Source organism: Cetorhinus maximus, chromosome 25 (assembly GCF_964194155.1).
Source record: "Cetorhinus maximus chromosome 25, sCetMax3.hap1.1, whole genome shotgun sequence".
Lineage (NCBI taxonomy): Eukaryota > Metazoa > Chordata > Chondrichthyes > Lamniformes > Cetorhinidae > Cetorhinus > Cetorhinus maximus.
Window position 1 is genome coordinate 11947562 of NC_135903.1, and position 16706 is coordinate 11964267.

At 45.7% G+C, this 16706-nt stretch overlaps 1 protein-coding gene across 1 annotated transcript in view; it reads right to left on the bottom strand.

Moving 5' to 3' along the window:
- The window catches only part of cdk5rap3 (CDK5 regulatory subunit associated protein 3), a 33052-nt gene extending 17307 nt beyond the window's left edge, over nucleotides 1-15745 (bottom strand). Inside the window, exons 1-6 of the mRNA XM_078529464.1 lie at nucleotides 15650-15745; nucleotides 13600-13645; nucleotides 6395-6526; nucleotides 5364-5464; nucleotides 5224-5272; nucleotides 3366-3544 (exon numbers count right to left, since the gene is read on the bottom strand). Of these exons, the coding sequence (XP_078385590.1) occupies nucleotides 3366-3544; nucleotides 5224-5272; nucleotides 5364-5464; nucleotides 6395-6526; nucleotides 13600-13645; nucleotides 15650-15655 (513 nt within the window). The 5' untranslated portion in view covers nucleotides 15656-15745. The remainder of the gene's footprint in view (nucleotides 1-3365; nucleotides 3545-5223; nucleotides 5273-5363; nucleotides 5465-6394; nucleotides 6527-13599; nucleotides 13646-15649) is intronic.
- Nucleotides 15746-16706: the final 961 nt, after the last annotated feature.

Sequence of the window (16706 nt, forward strand, 5' to 3'; positions counted from 1 at the left end):
GTAGAGGCATTAAGTAGAAAAACAAGGAAATGATGCTAAAACTTCAAAAATCACCGTTAGCCCAGCTGGAGTACTGAATACAATTCTGGACATCATGCTTTAGAAAAGATGTCAAAGCCATGGAGAACGTACAAAAGGAGATTTATTTACCAGAATGGCAGCAGGGACTTGGGTTATGTGGAGAGACTGGAGAAGCTGGGATTGTTTTCCTCAGGGCAGAGAAGGTTAACAGGAGGTTTAACGGAGGTGTTCAAAATCAGGAAGGGTTTTGATAATTTCTCCTTATTCTGTTTCCACTGGCAGGTGGGTCGGTAACCAGAGCAACAAAGATTTAAGGTAATTGGTCAGAGAGAAAATGATAAAAATGTTTTTAATGCAGGAAGTGGTTATGATCTTGGAATGCACTACATAAAAGCAAATTTAATAATAACTTTCAAAAATAATTGGATCTCTATTTTAAAAGGAAAATGTACAGGGGCTCTGCAGAAAAAGCAGGAAGTGCGAAGGATTGAATAACTCTTTCAAAGGACCAGCAAAGGAATGATGGGCTGTGTGATTCATTTTGTTCTTTGATGCTCCTGGCCTGTTCCCTTTGCCATTGCGAGGCTGGAGCACAACTCTCAAAATATGGTCCTGGGGTCAGATAAGGTTCAAAGGTTCAAACGTCTGGCCGTCCATCGCCTGTATCTCACCAACTTTCAGCCTGCGACTGACATCAAGCAGAAAACTCAACAGTTTTAACTTGGGCGAGGAGTGGCCTCTTTGTTGGCTCCCTGAATACCATGTAGTTCTGTGTACGGACCATGGAGTTTCACAATACGTAGCTGAATGTCCATCATGGCCAAAACATCAAATTACAGGAGCTTCTTCCTGAGACAACAGCATGGCAGGACACAGGCTCACGTAGCTGACACGGAGACTTTTTAAATAACAAAAAGTTCAAAATTCCACAACAAAAGAACATAAGAAATAGGGGCAGGAGTCAGCCCCTCCAGTCTGTTCCACCATTCAATGTGCCAATGACTCATCTTCTACCTCAATGCCACCTTCCTGCACTATCTCCATATCCCTCAATTCCCTTGGAATCCAAAAATCTATCAATCTAAGTCTTGAATACTCAGCAACTGAGCATCCACATCTGTCTGAGGTAGATAATTCCACAGATTCACAACCCTCCAAGTGAAGAAATTTCTTCACCTCTCAGCCCTGTTATATTCTGTGATTCTATGTAAGTGGTCAACCCCATATCCTAAGAGTATGACCCCGAGTTTTACATTCCAGCCAGGGGAAATAGTCTTCGTGTTTGGCAGAATGGGGTGTTAAGAGCGGATGAGGAGGGAAAAGACATTTCTGTAGCACCCTTCATGATCTCTGGGCATTTCAAAGTGCTTTATTCGTTAAAGTACTTTTGAAGTGTAGTCACTGTTGTAATGTAAGGAGGAAACATTTTGGCCAAACTATGCACAGCAAGATCCCAAAACTGCAATGAGGTCACTCAGGGGTTACAGACATTCTGGTCCCTGTGTCACATTACTATCTTAGCTGCATTTATGCTTTTTTAAAATTAAAAAAAGAGAAATTAGCAGTGTAATACTTAAATGTATCGCTCACCATCCCTCCCTCCCTCCCTTGACAGGCGGAGAGTCTGGGCTAAACAAATCATCTTATGTTATATACACCAGCTGACCTCCCAACAACTTGTATTTACATAGCACCTTCACATAGTAAAGTATCCCAAAGCACTTCTCAGGAGTTTTAACAGACACATATTTGACACCAGGCTACCTAAGTGGATACTAGGTCAGGTGATCAAAAGATGTCCCAAAAGGAGAAGAAAGAGGCAGACAGGCTGAGAATTTTTGGGAATACCAGAGCTCAATTTCTAGGCAGCAAAAGATGCGGGCACTAGTGGTGTGAGTAAAATTGGGGAAGGAGAGGAGGCTAGACCACAGAGATCTTGGAGAGTTTTAAAGGCTGGACAAGATTAAAGAGATGGGGGCGGGGGGGGTGAGACCACAGAGAGATTTGAACACAAAGATGAAAATTTTAAAATTGGGACATTGCCAGACAAAGTCAGCGTAGGTCAGTGAGCACGTGGGTGATGGGTGAAAAGGACTCAGTGCAAGTTCGGGTATGGGCAGAAGAATTTTGAATGAGCTGAAGTGTATTGATGCTAAGTCCCAATAGTTGTTTAGAAATGAAGACCGAAACCAAGACAGACTGCTTCAGACAGAGTTTTTGTTTGTCATAAAACTCTCCACAGACAGCACCAGTCTCAGCTTTTATACAGCTAAAAATCTTTCGAGTTATCAACAGTCACAGATTGTAACTCTTTCGATTACGTTCACAGTTCTTGGTTTTCCGGGAGTGGGACATGAACCCACAACCCTCTGATTCAAAGGCGAGGGTGCTATGAACTGAGCCACAGCTGACACCTCTGGGTACTTAGTTAAACAGCCTAATAATTAGCAATTGAGCTTCTTTAACTGTTTCCTTCCCTAACAGATTCCCCTCTTCTTTAAAAGTAACCCTTAAGTTTATATAATCACACAAAAAAATAATGGTAATAACAAACATCAATACATATTTTCATTCAATAAAGTGACCTTATTCCCCTCCTTAATGAAAAAGAACACATGTATAGATGTGCCCACACAACTGAGGGTGCAAGGTGGGAGGTGGCCAGGGGAGCACTGGAATAGATAACTCAGGAGCTCATGAGCTGAGGCTACAGGAGTGTTTTATAATTTCAATGATAGCTGCATGGATCTACCCTGAAGTTGTTGCTGGACAGTCAGACAATACCTTTGTTTAATAAGGAACATTATCGCATGTCATTCGCATTGCATTATTCTGATGCACCTATCACATTGGTTTTCACAAGTATTTATTCCACCAGATGTGGTTCAATCCCTTATCCCTGTGATTTCACTCCCCGAGCTGCCTCTCTGTCAAGAGCTGCAGTGGGCCACAGACAATTAAAAGAAACTAAACACAGTAGAAGAGCTCCAAGGTAGGTGCAAAAGTATAAAAGTTTAAGCTTTTTGAACTATGATGAGGGTAATTTACATTTTCTGCACTGGGCTCACTTTGCGAGAGAGCACATGTGTAAGAGAGACAGAGCATGTGCATGAGAGCTTCCTTCCTCTAAATTAACCTGCCAAACAAGCAAAGTCAACATTCTAATCTGCAACCTGACCTCAAAACGAATGCACTTATAGCTCACTTCAAGGATGCTGAGCAACTATCCATTCCAGCATTAAAGGAACATAGGCCTACATTCTGGTTTTCCAATGTCTGATTTCCTGTTATTGATCGTTTTGTGTGAATTACATAGTCTATCAAGAGCACAGACATAGACCCACCATTATTCCAAACTGCTTGCAGGAGATGAAAAACTTCTCCCGTAAGGCAGCTGCATTGTTGATATAATCCAGCTCCTTGCGGCTGTACTCCTGCTGCAGCTGTTGACACTTACTGATCTGCTTCTTCAGTGATGGGATTTCATAGTTCACATTTCGCACCAGTAAACTGGAGAGTTCAGCTGTTGTAAAATAAACAGAAAGCATGCCTGTGAAAAATGAGAGACATCAAAATCACAGCCATAGACAGAGAGAATTCCTCGCATTCCCATCGCATTTAAGAGGAAGCTGTATAAACGCACAAGAGAGAAAAATATACCTATCAGGAAAGACTGAACAAGCTGGGCTCCTTAGTTTTTATTCTAGAAAAAAGAAAGGTGTGACCTGACAGAGTTAGAATTTGAAAATTAAAACTTTTGATAGGGTTGACATAGAGATGTTTCCACTTGTGGAGGAAACCAAAACTGGGGGCCCTCAATATAAGACAGTCACTAATAAATGCAAGGAACTCAGGAGAAACTTCTTTACCCAGAGAGTGGTGAGAATCTGGAACTCGCTTCCACAGGGAGTGGTTGAGGTGAATGGTTTGGATGTATTTAAGGGGAAGCTCGATAAACACATCAGGAAGGAAGGAATAGGAGGGTATAGTAATGGGATTAGATGAAGACGTGTGGGAGGGGGCTCATAAAGACCAGCATGAATTGGGCTGAATGGGCTGTTTCTGTGCTTTATATATTGCACTATATGTTTTCTGCTGCCAGAGGGCACCGGCCACATAGTTCATTGTGGTTCTAGTCAGGGACTGATAATAAACTCCCACAGCCCACAACAGTGGGTTGATTTTGATTTTTGGGTCCTGGCCAATAATGTTTGCTCTAAGCTGTATGAGTGTGCAGCAATCTCGAATGTACTGCTTACAAAGAAAAAAAATGATCCTGTCTGGGGATCATGCTGACGATCATCAGTTCCGGTGGTTAAAAAGCTCCACTTCGCAACCCCCCATGATTTCGAGACCTCAAACTCATTTCGATTTGGTGTATGAGCTGCAAGGAGTCAAACAGGCAACTTATGCTGGGCGGGGGGGTAGCTGCCAGCAAGGACAGTTTTGCGTGGTTGGGGGTTGCAATGGCAGAGGTCTCGTGGATGGCAGTGCCTCAGGTTATTTTTGTGATACACTCCCTCTGGGGCCCACAGAAATGATTCCACACTTGCCTTTGGCCAAATCTCTCCAGTTCCATCTCTTACAGAGCTGGTCAGAGAGAGTACAGCGCAGACTCCAACTTGTCCTGACCTAAAATGGCAATTGAGAATCCTGTTTATATTATAGAGCACCAACCATCCCAGAATTCTATATTAAAGGGGGCCAATTGTCCACATTTATAATGGAACCTTCTTACGTGAACTGGTCACAGTGTAATTACAAACTCCCACCAGTGCTGGTGCTGCAGTGTAACAAGCTTAAATAGGAAATTACAATTATAAATCTTAACAAAAGGTGTTATGCCAGGTGCACTATTTTTAATATATCAATATATACGCTACAAGAAATTTCAGATCATCTGTTTTAGATGTTGGTTGAGGGACAGCAGGAAGAACTCTCACTTTTTTCTTGAATAGTGCTGTGAAATCTTTGACATCCACCTAATGGGGCCTTGGTTTCACATCTCTTCTGAAAAACAGCACCTCCAACAAGCGCAGCACTTACTCAGTACTGCACTGGAGTGTCAACTAAGCTGATGGGTTCAAGTCTCTGCAGTGGGGCTGGAACCCATGTGTGTTACCCACAGCTGATATTTAGGCTTCAGCGGGGTCCTGGATTTAATGAGCTTATTGTAAAATAGCAGCAAACTGGCTTCCTTACCTAGATAGACGTTGTCTTTTTCATATAGACACACTACTTCCTGCCAGTCCTGTAGCAAGAATATAAAGAAAAGGGCTAGCTTTAGATTTTAAGAGAAAAAAACCAGAAGGAACTGTCTGTTAAATTTGGAACAAACTTACCTTCATTCGCTGAGAGGAATATCCACCAAAAATATTCTTTGTGGAAGCTTCAGTCCTTCTGAGGATCTCTACAATTCTCAAGCAATGGAAATAATGGATATCTGCAGGAGGGGGAAAATTATCAGTCCACAGAAAAGGAATATCACATCAATACAAAACCACAACTGCCTGATTTCCATTAAATGCTGATGGTTCCACCATATATTTCCAATCTCATAAACTTTCTCCACAGTATTTGTGAAGCCTGTTAAGAATAATTGTTGCCAAAACAGCTTGTGTTTATATCCTATAACGTGGTAAAACACCCTAAGGCACTTCACAGGAACGTTATTGAACACAATTTAACAACGAAACACAGCACGGATAGTTGGACAGCTGACCAACATATTAATCAAAGAAGTTTTTTAAGTAGCAACCTAAAGGAGAGAGAAGTAAGAGAGATGGAAAGGTTTAGAGAGGGAATTGCAGATGTTAGGGCCTAGGCAGCTGAAAGTACAGCTGACAATGGTACATCGATTAAATCGGGAATGCACAAAAAGATCGAATTTGAGAATTGCAGGGATCTCGGAGGGCTGTAAGGCAGGAGGAGATTACAGAGACAGTGTGGGGTGAAGCCATGGAAGGGTTTGAAAACAAGAGCAGGAATATTAAAATTGAGGTGCTGTTGGACCAGGAGCCAATGTAGGCCAACAAGCTCAGGTGGTGATGGGTGAACAGAATTAAATTATCAAAAATTTAGATGTATTTATCTAGGTTCCCCTCAAATACACAAGGGAGAAAGGAATAGAAAGATATGCTGAAGGGGTGAAATGAAGTCAAGTGCGAAGATGTCGGTATGGAACATAATTATTAGTATGGACATGTTGGGCCATATGGCCTGTTTCTGTGCTGCGGACTTGATGTAAAGCATCTAACAGACAGAATTTTCTTCTGCTCAATGTGCGCTGCTCCTGGACTATCGCAAAGTTAACCATAAATCCTGTTTACACACACAGGCTGCCAGGATGAGACATGGCAGAAATGGCACTGACATGATCCTGACAGCAGCTGTTTGATCTCCTCATTCTCTGGCATATCCTGGATTGCGTTGTTTATTTTCTCACGAATCACCAGCGCCGAGTTCTGCCACTTCAGCTTGCAATGTCGCCTATCCACCAGCCAGTCTGTGAGAGACAGGGAACAAAATATCCGTGTGAGGCATGTCATGCTGAACATTCAGGAAACAACTTAATTACAGGGGTTTCTTATTTTTTGTTAGGCATATAGATGTACGTCTTTTTTTTAAATTCATCACGGGATGTGGGCTTCACTGGCTGGGCCAGCTTTTATTGCCCATCCCTAATTGCCCTTGAGGTGGCGATGGTGAACTGCCTTCTTAAACCGCTGCAGTCCACGTGGTGTAGGTACACCCACAGTGCTGTTACGAAGGGAGTTCCAGGATTTTGACCCAGCGACAGTGAAGGAACTGCAATATACTTCCAAGTCAGGATGGTGAGTGACTTGGAGGGGGACTTCCATGTGGTGGTGTTCCCAACTATCTGCTGCCCTTGCCCTTGCCCTTCTAGGTGGTAGTGGTCATGGGTTTGGATGAAGGAAGGTCATTGATGAAACAACTGAAGATGGTTGGGCCGAGGACACTACCCTGAGGAACTCCTGCAGTCATGTCATGGAGCTGAGATGACAGACCTCCAACAACCACAACTATTTTCCTTTGTGCTAGGTATGAATCCAACCAGCGGAGAGTTTTCTTCCTAATTTTCATTGACTCCAGTTTTGCTAGGGCTCCTTGATACCACACTCGGTCAAATGCAGCCTTGATGTCAAGGCAGTCACTCTCTCCTCACCTCGGGAGTTCAGCTCTTTTGTCCATGTTTGAATCAAGGCTGTAACGAGGTCAGGTGCTGAGTGGCCCTGGCAGAACCCAAACTGGGCATCATTGAGCAGGTTATTGCTAAGCAAGTGCTGCTTGATAGCACTGTTGACGACCCCTTCCATTACTTTACTCATGATTGAGACGATGGGGAGGTAATTGGCTAGGTTGGATTTTTCCTGGTTTCTGTGTACAGGACATACCTGGGCGATTTTCCACATAGCTGGGTAGATGCCAGTGTTGTAGCTGTACTGGAACAGCTTAGCTAGGGGTACGGAAGGTTCTGGAGCACAAGTCTTCAGTGCTATTGCTGGAACATTGTCAGGGCCCATGGCCTTTGCATTCAGCCGTTTCTTGATATCACATGGAGTGAATCGAATTGGCTGAAGGCTTCTGTGATGCTAGGGACCTCTGGAGGAGGCTAAGATGGATCATCCACTTGGCACTTCTGGCTGAAGATTGTAGCAATTGCTTCAGCATTATCTTTTGCACTGATGTACTGGGCTCCCCCATCATTGAGGATGGGGATATTTGTGGAGTCTCCTCCTCCAGTGAGTTGTTTAATTGTCCACCACCATCTATCCGATTTAGCACGGTGGTAGAGCCACACAACATGATGGAGGGTATCGTCAATGTGAAGGTGGGATTTCATCTCCATAACGACTGTGCGGTGATCACTTCTACCGATACTGTCATGGACAGATGCATCTACAGCAGGCAGGTTGGTGAGGATGAGGTCAAGTATGCCTTTCCCTCTTGCTGGTTCCCTCGCCAGTCTTGCAGCTATGTCCTTTAGGACTCGGCCAGCTCGGTCAGTACAGGTGCTACCAAGCCACACTTGGTGATGGACATTGAAGTCCCCCACCCAGAGTACATTCTGCACCCTTGCCACCCTCAGTGCTTCCTCCAAGTGGTGTTCAACATGGAGGAGCACTGACTCATCAGCTGAAGGGTGAGCAGTACGTGGTAATCAGCAGGAAGTTTCCTTGCCAATGTTTAACCTGATGCCATGAGACTTCATGGGGTCTGGAGTCAATGTTGAGGACTCCCACGGCAATTTCCTCCCGACTGTATACCTCTGTGCCGGCACCTCTGGGTGGGACAGGACATACCCAGGGATGGTGATGGTTGTGTCTGGGACATTATCTGTAAGGTATGATTCCGTCAGGATGACTAGTCTGTGAGACAGCTCTGCCAAATTTGGTACTAGTCAAATGTTAATAAGGAGGACGTTACAGGGTTGGCACGGCTGAGTCTGCCGTTGTCTTTTCCAGTGCCTAGGTCGATGCCGGGTGGTCTATCTGGTTTCATTCCTTTTTTGGGACTTTGTACCAGTTTGGTACAACTTCAATGGCTTGCTAAGCCATTTCAGGGGCATTTAAGAGTCAATGTGGGTCTAGAGTCATATGTAGGCCAGGCCAGGTAAGGATGGCAGATTTCCTTCCCTAAAGGACATTATTGAATCAGATGGGTCTTTACAACAATCGACAATGGTTTAATGGTCATCATTAGACTTTTAATTTCAAATTTTTTATTGAATTCAAATTCCACCATCTGTCGTGGCAGGATTCAAACCCAGATCCCCAGAGCATTACCCTGGGTCAACAACAATACCACTATGCCACCGCCTCCCCCACTCTACCTTCCACTATGGGCTACACATTGTTTTCTGACAAGAGGGTATCCTAAAAAACCTGGGCTGACACTCCAGTGTAACATTCCCTCAATGTTGCACTGTCAGAGATGCTGATTGTCAGATCAAACTTTAAACTGCGGCCACGTCTTCCCTCTCAGATTGGCTGAAAGGATTCCATGGACTTGTTTTGTAGAAGAGCAGAATTCTGGTGGCATGGCCAATAATTATCCCTCAATCAGTATCACGAAAAAACAGATGATGTTATTTGTGGGAGCTTGCCATGGGCTAATTGGCTGCTGTGCTTCCTATGTTAAAATAGTGACAGCAACACCAGACTCCCAAAGCAACTGCTCTACTCAGAGCTCAGTCACAGCAGGAGAGTCCCAGGAGGCCATAAGGCATAGAAGAAGTAGGCCATTCGGCCCATCGAGTCTGCTCTGCCATTCAATGAGATCATGGCTGATTTGATAATCCTCAGCTCCACTTTCCTACCTTTTTCCCATAACCCTTGATTCCCTTACTGATTAAAAATCTGTCTATCGCTGCCTTGAATATACTTAACGACCCAGCCTCTACATTAAAGAATTCCACAGATTGACTACCCTCTGAGAGAAGAAATTCCTCCTCATTTGTCTTAAACGGGCGACTCCTTACTCTGAGATTATGCCCTCTGGTCCTAGACTCTCCCACAAGGGGAAACAACCTCTCAGCATCTACCCTGTCAAGCCCCCTAAGAATCTTATATGTTTCAATAAGGTCGCCTCTCATTCTTCCAAACTCCAATAAGTACAGGCACAACCTACTCAACCTCTCCTCAGAAGAAAATCCCTCCATACCCGGAATCAATCTAGTGAACCTTCTCTGGACTGCCTCCAAATCCAGTTTATCTTTCCTTAGATAAGGGGAACAAAACTGTTCACAGTATTCTAGGTGTGGTCTAACTAGCGCCTTGTATAGTTTTAGCAAGACTTCCCTATTTTAATACTCCATTCCCTTTGAAATAAAGGGAAATTGTACTTTAGCTTTTTGGGATTCATGCACAAGGACTCCCAAATCCCTCTGTGCTGCAGCCTTCTGCAGTCTTTCTCCATTTAAATAATATTCAGCTCCTCTATTCTTCCCGTCAAAGTGCATAACCTCACATTTTCCCATGTTATATTCCATCTGCCACTTTTTTGCCCACTCACTTAACTTGTCTATATCTCTCTGTAGGCTCCTTGTGTCATCCTTACCACTTGCCTTCCCGCCTGGTGATAGTACATTCACTTCCCTCATCTAAGTCATTAATATATATTGTAAATAATTGAGGCCCCAGCACTGATCCCTGTGGCACTCCACTTGTTACAGGTTGTCATCCTGAAAATGCCCCCCTTATCCCAACTCTCTGTCTTCTATTAGTTAGCCAATCCTTTATCCATGCTAATATACTACCATCGACACCATGGGCTCTTATCTTATGTATGGTACCTTATCGAACGCCTTTTGGAAATCCAAATATATTACATCTACGGGTTCTCCTTTATCTATCCTGCTAGCTACCTTCTCAAAGAATTCTAATAAATTTGTCAGGCATGATTTCCCCTTCATGAAGCCATGCTGACTCTGCTTGATTAGATTATGTAATCCTAAATGCTTTGCTATTACATCCTTTATAATAGACTCTAACATTTTCCCAAAGACAGATGTTAAGCTAACTGGCCTATAGTTACCTGTTTTTTGTCTCCCTCCCTTTTTGAATAAGAGTGTTCCATTAGCAGTTTTCAAATCCTCTGGAACTTTTCCAGAATCTAAGGATTCTTGGAAGATTACTACCAGTGCATCCACTATCTCTGTAGCTACTTCCTTTAATATCCTGGGATGCAACCCATCAAGTCCAGGGGACTTATTGGCCTTTAGCCCCATTAGTTTCCCTGGTACTTTTTCTCTAGTGATAGTTATTGTATTTATTTCCTCCCCTTTGGTTATTTAGTATTTTTGGAATGCTATTAGTGTCTTCTACCATGAACACTGAAGCAAAGTATTCAACTGCTCTGCCATTTCCTGGTTCCCCATTATTTCTTCCCCAGCCTCATTCTGTAAGGGGCCTATGTTCAGTTTGGTCTCTCTCTTCCTTTTTATATATTTAAAGAAGCTCTTACTGCCTGTTTTTATATTATTTGCTAGTTTACACTCAAAGTTTATTTTCTCCCTCTATTTTTTTGGTCATCTTTTGTTGGCTTTTAAAACTTTCCCAATCCTCTGGCTTACAACTAATCTTTGCCACATTGTATGTCTTTTCTTTTAATTTGATACTATCCTTAACTTCCTTGGTTAACCATAGTTGGTTTATCCCCTTCCTTGAATCCTTCTTCCTCACTGGGATATATCTTTGTTGTGAGTCATAAACTATTTTCTTAAATGTCTGCCATTGTTCAACCACCATTTTTTCTGCTAAAATCCTATCCCGTCCACTCCAGCCAACTCTGCCCTCGTTCCTTTGTAATTACCCTCATTTAAGTTTAGCACAGTTGTTTCCGACCCAAGTTTCTCACTCAAACCGAATGCTAAATTCTATCATATTATGGTCACTGTTTCCTAGGGTATCTTCTAATCTGAGATCATTTATTAAACCTGTCTCATCACACATTGCCAGATCCAAAATAGCTTGACCCCTGGTTGGACCCACAACATATTGTTCTAGGAAACTGCCCCGATTACACTCTATGAATTTTTTCTCATGGATATCTCTGCCAATTTGATTTTCCCAATCTATGTGAAGATTAACGTCATCCATGATTAACATACTGCCTTTTTTACATGCCCTCATTAACTCCTGATTTATTGTCACACAGCAGAAACTTTAGGGATGTCATCAAAGCGTTCCTGAAAAGGTCAAACATCCCCAACGACTCATGGGAGACCCTGGCTTGTAACTAACCAAAATGGAGAAAGTTCATTCGGGACAGCACCAAACACATCGAGAGACTTCGTCGGGAACATGCAGAGGCGAAGTCAAGGCATCAGAGGGAGCAAAAACCTCCAAACAACCCATCAACCCAACCCTTATAGCACCACCTGCCCCACATGTGGTAAAGTTTGCAGATCATGCATTGGACTTATCAGTCATCTCAGAACCCATCGAACCAGAGTGAAGCAAGTCATCCTCGAACCCGAGGGACTGCCTAAGAGAGTAACAACAGGGATTACACTTCAAGAAGTGCTTCATTGGCTGTAACACAATTTAGGATGTCCTCAGGTTGTGAAAGGTGCTACATAAATGCAGGTCTGTCTTTCCTGCTTCCAGACTGTTCTCAATGCACCTATCAACCAACTACCGGGTGGCAGGGGTGAGCAGGCTGGGAATGACCTCCACCCCTGCCCCCCTTCAACACCACTGATGGCAGGTGCCATGCTAAATAACTGTCCTATAAACTTGATAATTTTTAGATGTAATTTCTAACCCTTTAGGTTTTCTCACAAGAATTGTTTTGGTAGAATTATTGCCGTTCAGTCTCATTGCTACAGAAACACCCGCCTTGCAGCTCCGGGGGTTCACAGCATCAAACACTGACATGCCCTCTTTATACTGTTCCAAGCTGCAGCAATTGACTCTAATTCACCAGATACTCCTTGGTACACTCTGCTGTATCCCGAACCTGTGCCTTACCACAAGGGGCATTTTGCCCGATTAGGGTGCCTTTTCGGGACCTCCTTCTCCATAGGGAATGTGACAACTGAATTGTACACAGCAAGTACAGCAATGGGAGATAAAAGCAAAATACTGCAGATGCTGGAAATCTGAAACAAAAATCGAAAATGCTGGAAAAACTCAGCAGGTCTGACAGCATCTGTGGAGAGAAAAACAAAGTTAATGTTTTGAGTCCGTAAGAAGGGTCATACGGACTTGGAACGTTAAATTTGTTTTTCTCTCTCCACAGATGCTGTCAGACCTGCTGAGTTTTTCCAGCATTTTCTGTTCTTGTTTCAGCAATGGGAGTGTCAGTCTTGGATTTTGTGGCCTCTGAGAGACTGAAGGAATATCCTTCTACTCTTATTTTTCCTCATGTGCTTATTTAGTTTCCTTTAAACACATCTAAAGTTTTGCTGTGTTATTTTTCTCTCTCTACATTTATTCCTGTTTTCTACAAGTCCTGTTCACCCACCATCCACTGGGTTCACATTGACTCCCAGTTTGGCAAAACCTGTTTTTCATACAGTCATTCCAGTGTGAGGTTTGAACCCACAGCCTTCTGACCTCAAGGCGAGATGCAATTTCAGACTCAGGACAGTAGATACCTCAGGGGAACAAGTCTCCTCAGCTGATTCTGGCCAATGCTATGTGCAAGTTAAAAATTTTAGGTGTTCTGCCTGCAGCTCGTGTTGCAATCACATCCACTAAGCTCCTAAAGTTGGAAAACAGTAGCAAAATATATTCTCCAAACAGATTTAGGATCATTGGCAAAAGAACCAGAGGTGAGATGAGGAAAATTGCATTTTTGAGTAAGTTATGATGATCTGGAATGCACTGTCTGAAAGGGCGGAAGAAACAGGCCAATGATAACTTTCAAATAGAATTGGATAAATATCTGAAAATATTTGCAGGAATGTGGAGAATAGCGGGGGGCTGAAACTAATTGGATTGTTCTTTCAAAGAGCTGGCACAGGCGCAATGGGCCAAATAGCCTCCTTCTGTGATGTTCCATTCTATGTTAACCAGTTTTTTTAAACAACTCAGCGGTGCAGAGATTTACCCAAGAGCTTGCTGGTCTGTATGTCGATCGGCCATTTCCTTTGTTCCTGAAAAGAAAATAAACACAAGCTAAACCTCAATGAAAATGGGAAGAGTGTGTTCCTACAGCAGCCCTCACACAGCACTTCACAGAGCAAGAGGCGAAGACGGTCAGGTAGAGCAAAAGTGAAAGAAAAGGGTTTTGAAGAGACAGATGGAGGATGCAAAGAGCAGCTTGTGTAGTAGAGGCTGCAGATGGTGCAGGAATAGCATGTGAATAAGGTGGGAGCTGGGAGCAAGAAGTTCATGTGGGAGGTTCAGGCTAAACAGAGCAGTTTACATACAAATATACAAACAAGGAGCAGGAGTAGGCCATTCAGTCCCTCAAGCCTGCGCCACCATTTAATAAGATCATGGCTGATCTGATAGTAACCTGAAATCTGCTTCCGCCTACCCCCAGTAACCTAGCACCCCCTTGCTTACCAAAAATCGATCCATCTCTGCCTTAAAAATATTCAAAGACTCTGCTTCCACTACCTTTTCAGGAAGAGAGTTCCAAAGGCTCTCAACCCTCAGAGAAAAAATTCCTCCTCATTAAACAGTGACCCCGAGTTCTAGATTCTTCCACAAGGGGAAACATCCTTTCCACATCCACCCTGTCAAGGCCCCTCAGGATCTTATGTGTTTCAATCAAGTCGCCTCTTACCCTTCTAAACTCCAGCAGATACAAACCTAGTCTGTCCAGTTTGCTGAAGAAGGGCAAGTGACAGGAGCATGGGCAAAGACACAGACTGTAATTTCTGGATAACATTCAGTTTGTGGTCAAAATAATGACAACAGAATGTCAGACACAGGCTCCTTTCCCAGGGCACTGTTCACGCCAAACAGAGGGCAGCTTTGTCCCATTCGGACACCGAGACACTAAGCACTGCCCAGCTTGGACACCGTCGCATGGTCAGCCCCGCCTGGCTCGGCTCGTTGCTGGGACAGTGCCTGCCCCGGCTCAGACCGTCGCTCGGACAGTGCCCTCACCGGGCTCAGATCCTGACGCTCGGACAGTGCCCTCGCCCGGCTCGGACCCTGTCACTCGGACAGTGCCCCCTCTGGGCTCAGATCCTGTTGCTCGGACAGTGCCCCTGCCCGGCTCGGAGCCCGTCGCTCGGACAGTGCCCTCGCGCGGCTCGGAGCCCGTCGCTCGGACAGTGCCCTCGCCCGGCTCGGACCCTGTCGCTCGGGCAGTGCCCTCGCCCGGCTCGGACCCTGTCGCTCGGGCAGTGCCCTCGCCCGGCTCGGACCCTGTCGCTCGGGCAGTGCCCTCGCCCGGCTCGGACCCTGTCGCTCGGGCAGTGCCCTCGCCCGGCTCGGACCCTGTCGCTCGGGCAGTGCCCTCGCCCGGCTCGGACCCTGTCGCTCGGGCAGTGCCCTCGCCCGGCTCGGACCCTGTCACTCGGGCAGTGCCCTCGCCCGGCTCGGACCCTGACGCTCGGACAGTGCCCTCGCCCGGCTCGGACCCTGACGCTCGGACAGTGCCCTCGCCCGGCTCGGACACTGCCCCCTCTGGGCTCAGATCCTGTCGCTCGGACAGTGCCCCTGCCCGGCTCGGACCCCGTCGCTCGGACAGTGCCCTCGCCCGGCTCGGACCCTGCCGCTCGGACAGTGCCCTCGCCCGGCTCGGACACTGCCGCTCGGACAGTGCCCTCGCCTGGCTCGGACACTGCCGCTCGGACAGTGCCCTCGCCTGGCTCGGACCATGCCGCTCGGACAGTGCCCCATCCGGTCCCGGGCCCTGCCGCTCGGACAGTGCCCCTGCCCGGCTCGGACCCTGTCGCTCGGACAGTGCCCCTGCCCGGCTCGGACCCTGTCGCTCGGACAGTGCCCGCTCCGGGCCCGGGCTGTGACCCTGGCGAATGATCAGCCATTAACTCAGTTCCTCCTGCACAGTTGATAATGTTTTGTTAATGATGTCATTCCGCCCTTGTTATCCGCGCTTCCTTGGGGCCAAACCCCCCTCAGCAGCGGCCGGGCGATCAGAGGGAGACCCCTACCGCCGCCCCGGCTTCCCTCACCCTCACCTCCATCCTGCTCAGGCCCCGCCTCTGTCACGTGTCCTTTCCCCCTGCAGCAACAGCAAATCGAAAAGCCGATTACCATGAGCCAATCAATTTAGACGACCTTACAACAGCCAATCGACGACCGCCTGGTCACGCTTCAGGCTACCAATCAGATCTGAATACGGGTACGAACCTTTGACCAATTAAACGTCGCGCTATCACGCCTAACCAATGAATTGTCTCGTTTATTTTATTGTCCAATCAAAATGGATCAACTCACCGATTATTGGAGGAGTTGGATAGAGGCGGGACTTCTTTCATCCAATAGGACAGAGCCTTCTACACTGACCAATCAAATTGCAAATGAAAATTAACTGCCCGTTTAGCAGCTCCTATCGCTGCAGAAAGTGAGGCCGGCGGGAGGGTTTAGCTGCAGTTTTATTACTGGGCTGAGTAATCGAGAGAGATTGATGATGGGGGAGGGAAGTTCAAATCCCACCACAGCAGCTGGTGAAATTTAAATCCAATTAAACAAACTGGAATAAATAACTGGTGATGGTCATGGGATCCACTGGATTGCTGCAAAAACCCATCTGGTTCACTGATCTCCTCCAGAGGAGGGAATCTGCTGACTTTACCTGGTCTGACCTACATGTGACAGTCAGACCCACAGCAATGCAGTTGCCTCTTAAATGACCGACGCTGGGAGTTTTCTGCCCGAGGTCAAGGGTAGTCCTTTGGCTAGTCCGTCAAATGGCTGCTGGCGGAACTCGGCCCCCGTGATTCACTTAGTTTTGTTCAAGAAGACGGCTCGCCGCCACCTTCTCAAGGGCAATTAGGGATGGGCAATAAATACTGGTTTTACTAGTGACACCCGCATCCCAAGAATGAATAAAAATGGTGTGGGGGCGGCGGCGGTGGTTGGGAGGTAGAGGATTGAGGGAGTGTTTCTATCAACCGTATAAAGGAATGTTGTGGGGGCCATTCAGTTAATAAGTGCCCTGAAGGACCAGCCAGCCACAAGCTAACATCCCTCCACCGAGGTCCTGATGAAGTATTTGTGTTGATTCTATGCTAA